Source organism: Microcebus murinus, chromosome 2 (assembly GCF_040939455.1).
Source record: "Microcebus murinus isolate Inina chromosome 2, M.murinus_Inina_mat1.0, whole genome shotgun sequence".
Lineage (NCBI taxonomy): Eukaryota > Metazoa > Chordata > Mammalia > Primates > Cheirogaleidae > Microcebus > Microcebus murinus.
The window spans coordinates 5,529,374-5,545,390 of record NC_134105.1 but is presented as its reverse complement, the minus strand read 5'-3'; the positions used below and the strand labels follow the sequence as shown (position 1 = coordinate 5,545,390).

Below are 16,017 nucleotides of genomic sequence, written 5' to 3'. Positions count from 1 at the left end.
TGCCTTAAAGACTCAAGAGTTCTTTATTTGAGGTATGGTAGGAAAAGATGGGATGTTGAGGGGAAAAATGCATTCATCACTTAAATGTTAAAATACATTTAAGTAATATATCTTACTCATCAAGGGATTCCAGAGAAAAACAATATTAAAAAATTAAAATCACTAGTATCACCAAAGTCCCATCTATCTGTTTGGAAAGGGAAAAAAATTAGGATTGTAGACTCTGAAACTCCCTGTGAGTGAAAAATTACTATCTTTGCAGTGGTAGGATGAGTTTAGCCTTCAGGTAACCAAAAACCTCACAGTTGAAATAATTTACAGACTGCATTTAGTTATGCAAGAAAGATACTTTATTTTAAATATACTATTATAATATAAAATGGATTACTATGATACAAATCAGATTTATCCTTCATTTTTCAATTTCCTCCATGCATTTTCAGTAAGAGGAATACCACCCCAAAAGGCATCAAAAATGGTTCTCAGGGGATGAAAAAACTTACTCTTTTTACATATAATGCACAGATATATATACAGTATACAAATAGATAATAATATATATGAGGTATTAAAATATCATGGTGAGGAGATTATGGAACAATTGTCTAAAAAGGCTCCTTAGAGTGTTAAAGGAAAAAAGCCCAAATTTTAATTAAAATTAAACAAGCATGGTTAGGAAAAAAGATCTTCACATAATAAAATACTAAATTATAGTACAATCATAGCATTTTAAGATCCACTACCAGGGTTTCCTGCTTCCTTTCGTTCCTTAGCAATGACCCTATTACAGGCTGCCATGAGACAAAGGGTTTAGGTTTTCTTTTCTTCCCTTTTTTTTTTTAAATTTTTTAAGCACTTGATCATATAAACAGATGCATGCACTGTTTTCAAACAGAGTTCTCCAAGTCATACATCAAACATTCCATGTATTGCAAAGCACTGCTGAAAGCCTCCTTAGCAAACTCCATTACAAAAGGAGCTCCAGATGGCAGTGCTCAGAGGGATGCCAACATTCTCTAAGGTTCTGGTCATTTATCAGTTAGTCTCACAAAGGAAGTGTTCACTCTTTAGTGGGGCTGGCAGTGACCAAGGCGAAGAACCAGCGACATGGCTTTATGAGATATCCAAACATACTTTTTAAGATGCTATGTACTGTGGTAAAAGAAAAAAAATTAAACTACCAAGTAAAATATTTGGGTTTGGGTCCTGGCACCTGTTCTTACTAGCCTTCTAATTCCAGGAAAGCTAAATCCTCTCTAAATCTCACTTTCTTCATCTTTAAACAAAGATTTTAGCATTTGATCTTCCTACCACACAGGACTGCAGAAAGGATGATAAACCATTTAAAAAACATGGAAGTCAAAAAAACAAAACAAAACAAAACAAACAAAACACGGAAGTCTTCCTAAATGGCAACACACTATCAAAAATGACAGGAAATGTTTTTAGAAAGTCTATTTCTAAGCATACCTGGCACCCAGATCTTGGTTTCTACATATACCACTGCCCACTAAATGGACCCAGGGATCCTTGAGAAAATGGCTGATTCAAGGTTTGGAGCAAGGAAAGTATAAGGTAAACCCATAATATCTCATGCCAGAAATGATGGAAGAACTCAAAGACTGCTGGGAACAGTTCAAGAGGACACAGGCTTCCACTGGCTAATAAATTGAAAAAAACAACAGAAAAAGAATACAGCACATTGAGTATAGAAAGAATCCATGAGCTCATAGTGCATACAGCACATTGAATATAGAAAGAATTCATGAGTTCATACTGATACTAAAAGAAGAAGAAAAAAGGGGGGGAAACTCTTTTAAAAAATAAGCTATTATCAGCTACATATGTTAATGTTACAGAAAAAAAAGTGAATAAATTTAATAAATTTTAAGTTAAAATTAATAAAAATTAAAAAAAAATAAGCTAGCTAATTGTTGGGCACAGTGAGAAGCACCTGTAGTCCAGCTACTTGCCAGGCTGAGGCGTGAGGATCCATCACTTGCGCCCAGGAGTTCAAGGCTGCAGCACCCTATGATGGTGCTTATGAACAGCCACTGCACTCCTGCCTGGGCCATATTGCAAGACTCTGTCTCAAAAAAAAAAAAAAAAAAAAAAAAGGCTAGAAGGAACAACAAATGGAAAATCACCATATTGTGACCCTAGATGCAGTAACCAAATCAGGCAAGAATCATTAATAAATGACAAAATAACTGGGTGAAAGATGAATGGGAAAAAGAATATTCACATTATCCGAAGTCCACCCCCAGATACCTATTAATAAGATGGGAAATTATATATTTACAATGGAGAGGGCTGGGAAACATCACATTAACCAAATTTATTAAACTTTAACATCATCAATAATAGGACAAATTGACATTTTATGTCTACTGATGTGATACAATGGAAAGTACACAATGTTACCCTTATCACGCTTACCAAAAATGTTTAACCTAAATTTAATCTTGAGGAAATAACCAGGCAAGTCAGAATGTGGCCTACACTCTCCAAAAATACCAGTGTAATGAAAGATAAAAAACATCATGTCCAAATGAATGTAAAAACCTTGATTGGATATTGGATTAAAGCACACATGCACACACACACTCTCTCTCACAGTCTTCTTTTATATTTTTGAAATAATTAGGGAAATCTGAAGATGAGCTGTATTATTACATAATACTAAAATCTGTATTAAATTTCTTGGATGGCATAGTGGTATTAAGAGAATATCCTTGGTTTTAGGAGATAAACACAGCATCATTTGGGGTAAACTGTTATGGTACCCACAACTTTCAAATATTTCAGAAAAAATATGTAAATGTGGGTATATAAAGGTTCATTGTACTATTTTTTTTTCCAGACACAGTCTCACTCTGTCACCCAGGCTACAGTGCAGAGGCACAATCATAGCTCACTACAACCTCAAACTCCTGAGCTCAAGCGATCCTCCTGGCTCAGCCTCTAGAGTAGCTAGGACTACAGGTGTGCACACCACCACAGTGAGCACACCACCATGCCCGGCTAATTTTTCTTCTATTCTTTTTTGTAGAGATGAGGTCTTGCTATGTTGCCCAGGCTGGTTTCAAACTCCTGGGCTTAAGTAATCCACCTCAGCCTCCCAAAGTGCTAGGATCATAGATGTGAGCCACGGGGCCCAGCCATTGTACTATTTTTTTCAGCTTCTCTCTAGATTTGAAATGTCTCAAAATAAAACATTGGGAAATGGGAAATTTTTTCTCTGTATAAAAACTATATATTACATAGAATTCTTTCAGCAAAAAGAGAAAGGCTACTGGGATACCTAAAAATCATCAGGTGGAACAAATATTAATGTTTCACCTTGAGGATTTCTTCAAGATCAAGTTCACAAGCTACTCAAAGTAAAAATGAACACAAAATCCTTAGACTCTGACAGTTAAGGTATGAGATGACCTTCCCGACAGTCCCTGTTGTGCTTTAGTGACAATAAAATTGACATAAAAGACTTCCCATAGCCCCATGGACCTAAAAATTTTGACTACATTGGGACCAGCAATTGGTAGTCCAAATAGCAACACCATTTCTTAAATTCATCCCCCCTCCCCAAGTCAGGTCACTTAGCTTCCAACAAGGACACTTTGTATGTCACTATTTCATACTACAAACATATACAGATTTAGATACTATTGTTCTGTCCATTTCATGGTGAAAATCAGGATAATTATGGAATGCAAACTAAAAAATAATGTATTTTTTAGTAGTCATTTCTGTTTACATAATAAAAAGTCCTAACTAGTTCAAAATATGCCCCATATTTATAAAGGCACAACACTGGCTATTTCTTCTTATAGAATGTTCTCTTCTCTCTACCCACCTTTGTTTTTAATCTTACTTTGTGTCAGGCACTGTTCTTTTCCTTTTTTTTTGAGACAGGGTCTCTCTCCATCGCCCAGGCTAGAGTGGGGTGGTGTCATCATAGCTCACAGCAACCTCACACTCTTGGGCTCAAGCAATCCTCCTGCCTCAGCTTCCCAAGTACCTGGGACCACAGATTTGCTTCCACACCCAGCTAATTTTTTCTATTTTTAGTAGAGATGGGATTTCGCTGTTGCTCAGGGTGGTCTCAAACTACTGAGCTCAAGCAATCTTCCCACCTTGGCCTCCCAGAGTGCTTGGATTATAGGCGAGAGCTACCACGCTCGGCCTAACATGGATTATTTGAACCTTCTCAATAACCTTATAAAGATACTACTATAGTTAATCTCATGTTAAAGAGGAAGAAAAAGGCTTAAAGAAACTGAGTACCTTTCCAGAGACCACAGAGTTAAACAAGTGGTGGCAGAAATGGGACTTGAACCCAGGCAATCCAGAACATCGTTTGTTTTGTTTTGTTTTTGAGGCAGGGTCTTGCTTTGCTGTCCAGGTTAGAGTGCAGTGGCATCATCATAGCTCACTGCAACCTCAAAGGATCCTCCTGCCTCAGGCTCCTAAAGTGCTAAGATTATAGATGTGAGCCACTGCACCTGGCCTGGAGCATGCTTTTTAAACCATTATCCATCTATCCCTCCATTCAACAAATACTTTTTGTGCCCCTCCTTTGTGCCAGATGCCAGGAATAATTAGTGTTCAATATGACAAAGGCCCCACTGGCAAGGGAGAGAAAGAAAGACAAAGAGTAAACAAAGTATACACTATGATTTCACTGCAGAGGGCTACTATGAAGAAAGATAAAGGTAAGATTAAGGGTTAACAGGGAAAAGAGAGGAATAGGAGGAAAACTTTTAGATAAGGTGGTCTAGGAAGGTCTTAACAAGTATGCTAAGTCTTTGGTGGGGAATTATTCTAATCATAGTAACAGTAACAGCAAGAGCAAAAGTCCTGAGACAGAGTAGAGCCCCTGGCTGGGCACAGTGGCTCACGCCTGTAATCCCAGCACTTTAGGAGGCTGAGGTGGGAGGATCACTTATGGCCAGGAGTTCAACACCAGCCTGGGCAACATAACGAGATCCCTGTCTCTAAAATAAATAAATAAACAAATTAGCTGGGCATAGTGGCATGTATCTGTGGTCCTAGCTATTTGGGAGGCTGAGGCAGGAGGATCACTTCAGTCAAGGAGTTTGGGGCTGCAGTGAGCTATGATTACACCACAGCACACCAGCCTGGGTCACAGAGCAAGACTTTGTCCCTAAAATTAAAAAAAAAAAATTAATTAAAATGTTTAAAAAAGAAAGGAGCCCTGTGTGTTTCAAGAAAGGCAAGAAAACTTGTGTGGGTGAAATGGCAGAGAGAGAAGAAGGGTAGGAGATGCAGTTAGGGTAGTCAGGTAGGGACTGGGATATGGACAGCTTTACAGATCACAGTAAGGAGTGTGGATTTTATTCTAAGGGAAGCCACTGGGTGGTTGAGAGCTGGGAAGTGATATGGTCTAGTAGTATGTGTTTTAAAAACACCACTCTTTGTAGGGGTTGGGAGGAACTCTGCAAGTGAGAATAGGCACAAGGCTGTCACAGCAGCCTCAAGGGAGATGGTGGCAGCCTGGACCAGGGGCTGGCAGCAAAGGTGATGAAAAGAGATGGAGTTGAGATCTGTTTTACAGGCAGTGAAAACTGGACCTACCAATGATCTGATCATGAGATGTAAGAAAAAAAAGGAGAAAATGAGGATGACTTGGACATTTGGCCTGAGCTAATTGCTCCAGTTTAAATGTGAGATGCCTGTTCACTACCTGCATGTGAGATCACAGTTAAATGTCTGCATCCAGAGCTCAGTGCAGAGGCCCAGGCTGGACAGAGTGCATCTGAGAGTCAGCAGAGGGGCAAGGCAGGGCAGGGGGTTGCAGATGGACTCCCTCCCCAAGACTGGACTCGGCTCCCTACTTAGGAGCTGTGTGACCCTGCGGAAGTATGTAAAATGAGAGTAACAATACCTACCTCACAAAAGAGGGGTGTTGTTAGGATTCAATGAGTCAATACATGTAAACGGTTTATATGTGTTAATACATGCTCAATAGACAAGTTATTGTCTTCATCATTATCGGTGTAAAACCGGGAGGTAAAGCTGCAGAAATGCATGGGATCACCTGGGGGAATGAAGAAGGATACAGAAATAGCCAAGGTCTGTAGCCACAGAGACCATAAAGGCGCAGCTAGTGAGGCTGGAGGAAAATAGGAAGCCAGAAGAAAGTGTCCCAAGAAGAAAAGAACAAGCAGCCTTGTCAAATACCACAGAGATTCAGTGAGATGAGAACTGAGAAATACCTCTGAATTTGTCACCAAGGAGATCTCTGGTGACACAGTGGCTTCAGCAGAGATGTGGGAATAAGAGTCCTACTAGATGAGTGCAAGCACGAGTGAGGATAGGAAAAAAATAGAAAGAATGAGAAGTAGACAAGTGAGAAATAGTTAAGTACAGACAACTTTTGAAACTAGTGAAATGAAGACATGTTTGTATATTGGCAGAAATAATCCAGGAGAGAAAATGAGGTTGTAAAAAAGAAAAGGAGGTAAGTGGGCAAGTTCTTGAGATGGTATGGAATACAGGGAACCAGGGCTGGACTGAGTCAGTTCATCCACCAACAGGAAGGAAGGCCACGTATGGGTCTGGATGCATCATGGGGGCATGCAGAGCTAGAAGAGAAAGTTTTCTTCTGATTGTTTCTTTTTTCCACAGCAAAACAAAAAGATTACCCATTAGCTAGGAGCAAGGAGAAACTGCTTTTCATTCCCAGAGGCAGATGTTATAACCTTTTAGAGCACCTGTATCTCCCCACCGAGGCACTTGTCACCAATGTACTAAATAACTACTGGTATGGCTATTTGTCTAACAGCTATCTTCCCCAAAACTCTGTGAACTCCACCAGGCCAGGGACCACTTGTTTGTCACTCAACAACTGATCCCTGGCATCTAGCTTTCTAGATCAACTACAGTCACACACTGATGTTCTAGCTCAACAGTTCTCAAAAGTGACTATCTTCTAGATCCGGGTCAGTAAACTATGGCCTGTAGGCTTGACCTAATGAACCACCTGTTTTTGTAAATACAGTTTTTGTTTGTTTGTTTTTGAGACAGAGGCTTGCTCTGTTGCCCAGGCTAGAGTGCCATGGCCTCGGCCTAGCCCACAGCAACCTCAAATTCCTCCTGGGCTCAAGTGATCCTCCTGCCTCAGCCTCCCAGAGTGCTAGAATTAAAGGCAGTAAATATAATTTTATTAGAATGCAACCACCCTTGTTTTGGCATATTGTCTACTGTTGCTTTCCTGCTATAACAGCAGAGTTAAGTAGTTTCGAAAAGACACCATATGGCCTGCAAAGCCTAAAATATTTACTACCTTTAATAGGAAATGTTTACTTTGAGATCAATGGTTCTCTAAGGTGGTTGCTGAACCAGCAGCATCAGTATCACCTGGAAACTTATCAGACATGCAAATGATCAGGTCTCACCCCAGACCTAGTGAATCAGAAACTCTAGGGGTGGGCTCAGCAGTCCACGTTCTCACAAGACCTCCAGGGATTCTGATGCACACTGAAGTCTAAGAACTACTCTCTGGGTAATGTATACAGATGACTGGTGACGTGAGTAAGACAGACAAGGCACTTATTCTAGATGAGTTTATATTCTCATGGAAGAACTAAGTAAGTACACAGACAAGATCATTACAGGCTACCATTATCAAAACAGTAAGAGCCAACTTCTGCTCAGCACAGGAGCTCAGGTCTAGAAGAAGAATTAAGCATGACAGGAATGGATTCCAGTCTTGAGGAAGTGCAAGAGCCCTGAAGCAGGAAAAAACTTAGTATGCTGAAGGAACAAAAGGCCAGAGGGTCTGTAGTGTGAGAGTGTTTGGCTATGAAGTCAGAGAGGCAGGCAAGCAGCCAAAACATGTAATTCAGATTCAGTAAGATTCAGATTTTTGGAAAGCAGCTATGCTCACCAATATACTACCAATGCCAGCACTGATTCAGATTTTTAAGTGCAATGGAAGCCCTTGAGGCCACTGACATGATCTGATTTGTTTTTATTTTTATTTTTTCTATTTATTTTATTTCAGCATAATATAGGGGTACAAATGTTAAGGTTATACACATTGCCATTGCCTTGTTTTTAAAAGATGACACTGGTTGCTATGTGGACAATGGATTATAGGGGTCAAGAACAGAAGCAAAGAGGCAAATCAGGATACTGCAATACTCTAGGTGAGAGATGATGGTGGCACAATTGGGGCATTTCTGAGAGGCTGACATTTAAGGTAAAATCACTGTCACCATTCTGAGTTTTCTGGATAAGCTGTTTTTGACATTAGCAACTTGGCTCTTAATGGCAGATTATAATTAGCAAGCAATAGCCGGAAAGGAGATACCCACAGCCAAGATGACACCACAATTCTTGTCAACACCTAAATTTGTTCCTCACCAGCAGCAGCACCACGTGGCCATAGTCTTGGATCTACCCCTCCAAGGGTCTGGGGGGTGGTGGTGGCAGGGGGCAGACACAGATACATCCTTAGACCTGAAAAACTCCCATTTTCTCCCAATCTCAGTTCCCTCTTGGTTTTGTTTACTTCACTTTCCAACCATGGTCCAGCCTTAATCACTGTGAGGGTAGTACATACCTGTTTGTCCCATCCACAAACCAATTTGTTGATTCTACCTCCAAATAATCTATCATAGTCATTCACTCTCTGCTTTCTCCCAGCCTTAGCTGGGAAAAGCAACATTTCTCATTTGGTTCATGCAGCAACTTCTCAATAGGCACTGAAATTCGCTCTGAATTTGCCTCCCTACAACCCATCCACTACATTTTGGCTGTAAGTGAACTTTCTAAAAGGTGAATTTATTAATAACAATGTAATCTCCCTGTTTAAAATCATTTGGTAGCTTCTCATCCCACTCAAGATAAAATCCCAACTCCTCAGTATGCCACGATCTGCTCCTTGTCCCCCACATGCCACCTCATCACTTACCACTACCCTGACACCTGATGTTCTGACCACCCCAAGTTACTCACAGTTCCCTGCTGCTGACACTTCCTCCCAGTTGTACTTTGGGACTCTGCTCTTGGCTCACAGGGCTTCCTTCTTCAAAAACTTTCTTCTATTCTCCCCTCTGGATGTGACTCTCAGCTTGTGCATACAACTATCACTGCATGTTACCACACAGTTTTTGAATCTTCTGTGTCACCCTATAAATAGTAGGGTCTTGGCAACTTCCCCATCAGTTTCTCCAATAGCAGAGAAATGCAAAATATGTGAAGGAAAAGGGTACAGACCAATTCAAACACAGCACTTCTCTAAATCTCCACATTTCTTATTAAAATCTCATGTAGACTTTGCATTCTACTCCATAATGCATGATTGTGTTGTTTTTCAATATAAAAAAATTGTCAGGTTCAAATTTTCAATAACACTAATGGTCTACTCCAGAAAAATATCCTGCTTTCTCCTATTTCCCCTCTAGCATATCACCAGTACTCTGAATGGAGAAAAGTAGAGGTTAAAGAAGAAAAGAAAAGCTACAGAGTTACTCAAAGCTTTTTAGAAATTTAGTTTCTATCCATACAAAGGGCAGTATACCATTTGATTTAAAAGAACTTCAAATTAAGATTATGCAATGAAAAAACTGAAAACAGTTTAAAGTAAATTCTAAGAAATCAGAAAGTGATACTATATTTATCTTATAGGAGAAAATATTTTAGTTAAGTGAAATGTAGCATACAGCAGGCCTTAAAGATCCCTAAATTTAAGATAGAATTTTGTTAAACAGAAAAGGACAACAAAAGCAAAAACTTTAATCGCATTCATGTAGAAATATAAAAAAAGATTTGGTTTGCAACCATCTTCAAATGAAAAAGCAATAAATAAAAGTCAAGACCAGGTTTAGTTAGTAGTAACTTGTTTTACTTTTCCCTCCTCCTCCCACAGAAAGAGAAATCACACTCTTAAAAGATGATTTCAACTTTTATTGAATAAGGACTTTATTTTTTAACATTAAAAACGAACTCTCCCTTTCTGAAAAGGCAGATCTTACACTCGGAGACAATCTTCAAGCATTTTTTTGTTGTTTAAGAAATTGAGGGGAAAATCCAAGTTTGTTAACAAGAAGATTCAAAATTTTTACAGTAACGATGGTTGAAAAACAAATACATTTCACAACCTAAAGTGGTTCAAACTAAGTATATCTAGAACAGATTTTAAAATCTGGAAAAGATGACATAAATGGGATGATCATGAATATTGCTTATAATAATTTTGGCTCTGACAATACAGAACAAATGCTTGCTTTGCACTGTGCCTAAAAAGGTTTCTTCATTAAGGTACGCCCGGATATAGGCAGCTTCCCCTCCTCCTAGTCTTTTGTAAAAATCATTAAGGCAAGTCTACAAAGGACCAGTAAGGCACTGGGGCATAGCAGCTGACCATAGGAAGTCTATGTAACTTCAAGTAGTATAATAGCCTTTAATGCAGACATATATAGGTGTGACAAACTCACTGTTTTGTTATTTTTTTCCAGCATCAACCTGCACCTAAAGCACAAAAGGTCACTTCAAGTCACTTCAATGTAATAAACAATTCCCATTCACTGCATTACCAGTGAAAGGAGAAACAATTTGCTGTGCTAGAAAGAATTAGAAGCAAGAATAAAGGAAAAGCCCTTTGGTTTAGACTTATCAGATGAACAGGATGTCATTAACTGTCTAAAGAATACCATTTTGGTTTGTGGAACTATACTAATTAATAGGACTTCTCTATATTCCTATTAATGTCATATCATTATATAATTTCAATAGTATAACAACTTTTTAAAAGAATTTTGCTATGATAATAGCTAGGAATACTTTAATAATTTAATGACTTAATTATGACCATTCCTTTTTGGTCTTAGAGTATTTAAGCTTAGGGAGAGATACCATCAAATTAAAAAAAAAGACAACGTAATATGGGCCATATCAAGAGCTCACAAAAACATGGCACTAGTTATTTATTTAGTAAGAGATTAAATGAAGCAATTTTATTTATGCAAAGTTATCTTTCAAGATAAGCATTTCCTCTGAAATAAAGGGACATATAAAGAGACATAGAGCAGTCAATCAAACCCTGGTTAATTTCTTCCTGGTCATCTATGAAATTAAGGGCTCCTTTAGATATCTAAACATTTCGGCAACATGAAGACACCTGGATCAGCAGATGAAGCACAAACATAAACCTAGTTCTTTGGAATATCACTGTGGACACTGTCTTTACCATAATCCACATTTGTAAATGAAAATATTATATAACTCTTCATTCTAAGCTGTCACCTGATCACCAGGAGAGTAACTCAATCCCATTGTTTAGTGGGAAAGGGAGGCACCTGTCCATAACAAGACGAAAAGGCCATCATAAACATGAAAATATATGCGCCTAGCCTGTGTTATCTCAAGTTAGGAAAATAAGAGCCCAGTTTTGCTACAGAGTTGAAACCTGAATAATTATTATTTTTAATCTTAGAAAATGAATTTTATTTGACGAAAAAGGAATAGTTAGCACATTTACGTCTAAAGAGAAATAAAGAAGGACAATGGGGTGCGCGAAAATGCACTGAAGTGACTGATTGAAGTAGCCTATCAAGTACATTCAAATCAAATGGCACAGGAGATTGTCATTCAGTAAATCAACCCATTACAAACATCATCCACCCAGGTCTAATTCGCCATAAAACCTTATGTGAAGACTAGAATTATTCTAGCTATGAAAGCAAAATTATCCCTCAATGCCTCTTTTTTAAGGGGGAAAAAAAGTTAATTAGGAGCAACTTTCTGTGTGTGAAGAAAGTACTTCTTAGAAGCAAAGAAAAAAATACTATGATTAAAAATAATGTGTTCTAATAAAGCATAGTGCTCACACGCAAAGGAAAAATATAATCACATGATCACAGTCTTTAAGGCTTCCTTGAATGCTAACTGCTATCATGGCTGCAGTTTTCCACACCATTTGTAAGACAAGTGTTTGATAGACGATTTTGTGTGACTTAGGAATCTTCCACAACATGAAGTCAGGCAATCTCAGACATCTCTGGCTCTTCACACTGCCTCTTAGAAAAGTTTCTGACAAGTTCAAGAGATGAGGAAGGATGCAGAAAACTATTCTTTTCTTCCCATTAAAATCCACGTTTTTTAGTGTATTCTCCAGTGAGGCAAAGTGAGACCCCAATATAGTAAAATGAGGTATTGACACAATAAATGTTCATCAGGACTTCACTTTCCTTGCTTGAGTGTCTGAGCATTACTACTGCTAACCAAAGAGTAGTTTAGTATACATCATCTCCTTTATTTCAAACCCAAAGTTAACTTTTATTTCATTATTTCATCAACTTTGGAAAAAAGCAGCACAGAGCCATATGCTGCAGCTTTCTCCACATATCCCATCTCTTCCCTCTCCCACCAAATAACCTCCTTACAAACTTATACACACTGCTCAAAGCACTTATATGTTTTTTGTTGGTATTTCTGTTGGCATGATTTTGGTGAATAGTTCATTCTGTGTTTGTATGTGTCAAATGATACATTAAACTTCAAAATGCAAACCACAAACAGAAACCCAGACACAGCGCCAATAGATTTTGGGATTATGACAAATTTTATACATATTCTGATAAATTCAAAAGAAAAAAACTATTAAATAAGTTCTATGTAAAATATAGAATAAAAGAAGATGTGGAAGTTATGTGGAAGATGCAAAGCTGTGCATTGCAAAATATGTCTGAAGACATTTAGTTTTGGCTTATGAAAATTCCAATTATATTTAAATCAAAGAACAGACATGGATGAGAAATCCAAAGTTGTGTCCACACAGTTTTACGTTATTACTTTTAAACCAATTTCTAACATTTATGGAGAATAATAGACATTTAATTCTATATATCAAATTCCCCTTTTGAATGTCTACATAAACTAAGAGGCAGGTCTTTCTGGATGTCAGATTAATGTATAGGCACTATAAAAACATAACAAACTTACACCAAGACAGGATAAGTCTGTGTAAGTATATTAATTATCTAGGCACCAAGATAGGAGGAAAGTCTCAGAAAAACAAAGGAGGTCTCAATGTTTTCTCCAAAATTCCAGAAACTGCCCATTTATGGTACACAAGCAAAAGGGAGGTATTGAAACATTTACCAGTGTTTTGTCTTAACAATATAAAAACAATCACGTAAATAGTAGGTACTCAAGGCCAACGGAAGAACCAACTCAAATCGTGAGCTAACATTGCCTGTTTCCTCCACCATGATTTCAAGTTTGTCCAGTAATTTATTTATACTGTGGTTTCTCGACCAGTTTTGAGATTGGGTGCTGAGAACTGTCTCCTCATTCGCGGGGGTGTCACAAACTGGCTACAGTGGTTGGGTTTGTCAGTCTGCTTCTGACAGGGAATAGTTGCATTGGCCTCTGACTGACCTCCAGTGTTATAATTACAGTAAGACTGACGGTGTTGATGAATATGGCGCTTTGCCTGGAAAGTCTGCAGATCAGCAGTGGGGTGACCACTGTGGGAGTTTAATGATTCTGAGGAGGCAGATGCCTGGCAGCGCGTACTTTTCGGCTGGCCATTATTGACAGAATTGCTTCTCCAGCGTAACTGAGGTGGCTGTTGTTGATTATTGACATGCTGCTTACTAACTTGGATGTGATCTTGACATCGTGTGCCCTGAGAGCCCCATGGTAACTGGGGATCCTTAGAAGCTGCTTTACCTCCTTTCTCTTGGCTCTCCTCTTTATTTCCTTTCCTTCCTTCTTCATCTTTTGGAATTCTAAGCTCTATAACCTCATCTTCTGTTATGATGATGTGTGTCCCAGGGCTCCAAGAGTTTCTGTGTTTAGGGTTGCTCTTAAAGGGGAAGCGAGGCTTCCGGTTCTCAGGAGGGATGAACCTATGAGGTACGTTCTGCCGACGAAGCTGCTTTGTTATCTCCTGCTGTTGCAGGTTCTTAAATCGAATTTGCTCTTGCCTCATCCAACGCAGACGTCCCCGTCTGAAAGCTGGATCCCCATTCATCAGCTGGGAAACGCGCTCTTCTTTCCCAAGTTCTCCATGGTCTCCTTTACTTACATCACTCTCAGAGGTGCTACTAACACCAGCTCCAACAGCCTCCTTTGCTTTGTGGCTTCCTTGGCTTTTCTGTTCCTGAGATCCAATCAGTGGTAAGACTTTCTCCATTTTGAGCATTTTATTTCTTAAGACTTTTATCTCCTCATCTTTCATATTATTTTGTTTTTTAACTTCTTGCAAAATATCTTCCAGCTTATCTATATGAACCTTCAGGTCATCTACATCAGTGCCACCTTTCCCACTGGCCATCATGTCCTCTATCTTCTCATCCCCAACTCCAACAGTGTCCCAGACGTCCCTGGCCACTGCCCTCCAGGAGTCTCGCTCATTGGGGTCTTTCTTGCCATACATGGCACAAAGCTCTTTCATCTTGACAATGGCCAGGGCTTCAATCTCCTGACGACTGTGCCTGAAGTCATTGAGAGCAACCTCATAGCAAATCTCTTTGACAGCCTGAATTTTAAGATCTGAGATTGTGACCCACTTGGAATCTTTACTCAGGCGCCTTCTTTGGGGAATTTGGTACATTTTAATTGGTTCTCGTTTCTTCCCACTGCTGGGGAGGCCACATTTTTTAACAATGGTTTGCAACTTGCTAGGAGGTAGCTTTTCTCTCAGAGAAGTAATCAGTTTCCAGCTCTCTTCACACGACCTCTTGTCAGAATCGTCCCCGCTATCAGAATCCGCGTCCTTTGGAAAAACAAAATAAAAAAATGGCCCCAAAATAACCAAAATTAAAATGTAAAAAAGGAAAATCAAATTGAAGAAAAAGCAAGTAAAAAAAGCCTTTAACCAAATTTAAAAACAAAACTAAAAAAACTAAAAAACAAAACAAAAAACTCACTCAATAAGGTGGAAGTCTATTAAAACATATGTATATGTAGAATACTATAAATATAAAGGTTTGTTTATTTAGTATCCCTAATCCAAATTTTCATTTTCTATCTTAAGTGACGAAATCTGCCACCAAATTTCTTAGAAATATCGACAAAGGGGTAGGCCTCTCACTTTAAGGTCATACGAAATTAATCAAACAGTATGACCTAGTGTCTCGACTATCTCAAGAAAATGAAGCAACACCTAGACCCCACACATGCTAACAACCCATGCAGCCACTTCCCCACATTTGCCTTGGTTATTGCTGTTGCTTCTTCCAGAATCTCTTTCCCCCACGAGTGAGCACAGATGCCATACAAAGATGTGACGAGCAGGTGGATTAACAAAGGTTAGTAAGGCTGTAGGACACCAAGTTATGTTTAGCTTTACTAAAAAGAGCAGCCCTAGAAAAAAGTTAGAAGATGAGAATGTAGAAAAAGAAGCAGTCAAACAGGGATGATGTTAAAAGTGCTAAGAATCTCTATTAGCAGAACATGTGAGGTTCTTATCAATCAGATTTTTTTTCTATAAGACAAGAGCGTTTTGAAACTAGTCTTTCCATGAGCAAATATGGGATTTGCTATCTTCTTTTGTCATGTTAAATGAATCCATTTCAATTGTTCAATTAAAGTTTGTTATCCAGATAACAAGGAAGTATTAAAAAAGGATCCTTATAATGTGTGTTTTATTTTTGTTTTTCACACTGTTAAGCCAATAAATACCTCACCTCCAAAATTCTGAGAAATAAATTAACCAAAACAAAAATTAAGCTAGGCAAATAATTTAAAATTCCAAGTAATATTTTAATAAATGCAATTTTTTTAATTTCGACATATTTATGGGAAATAAATGCAATTTAAAGATGTTTTCTATCTAGAAAGCACATAGCATTTTCTAGCCATTTAAACACTACTACTTGAAGCAACAACTTTTCCAATAAACATGAAGATTATATTCTGCTTGTGTAAAATGGGTCTCCTTTAAAAGGCATCTCTAACTCTGTCTTTCCAGCTGTCTGTCTCTGCACCCTTACCTTTCTCTAAAAACTTTACTTAGGCCTATAATAGAAGCCTTGACTT

At 38.5% G+C, this 16,017-nt stretch overlaps 1 protein-coding gene across 9 annotated transcripts in view; it reads right to left on the bottom strand.

Moving 5' to 3' along the window:
• Positions 1 to 16,017, bottom strand: part of KIF1B (kinesin family member 1B) — a 148,318-nt gene that overhangs the window by 52,148 nt on the left and 80,153 nt on the right. Inside the window, exon 21 of one of the 9 annotated variants that reach the window (XM_012791431.3) lies at positions 1,336 to 14,752. The exons of the other annotated variants lie outside the window; for them this stretch is intronic. Coding sequence (XP_012646885.2) covers positions 13,268 to 14,752 — 1,485 coding nt within the window. The 3' untranslated portion in view covers positions 1,336 to 13,267. Of the gene's footprint in view, positions 1 to 1,335; positions 14,753 to 16,017 lie in introns of those variants that run through there. 9 annotated transcript variants of the gene reach the window in all.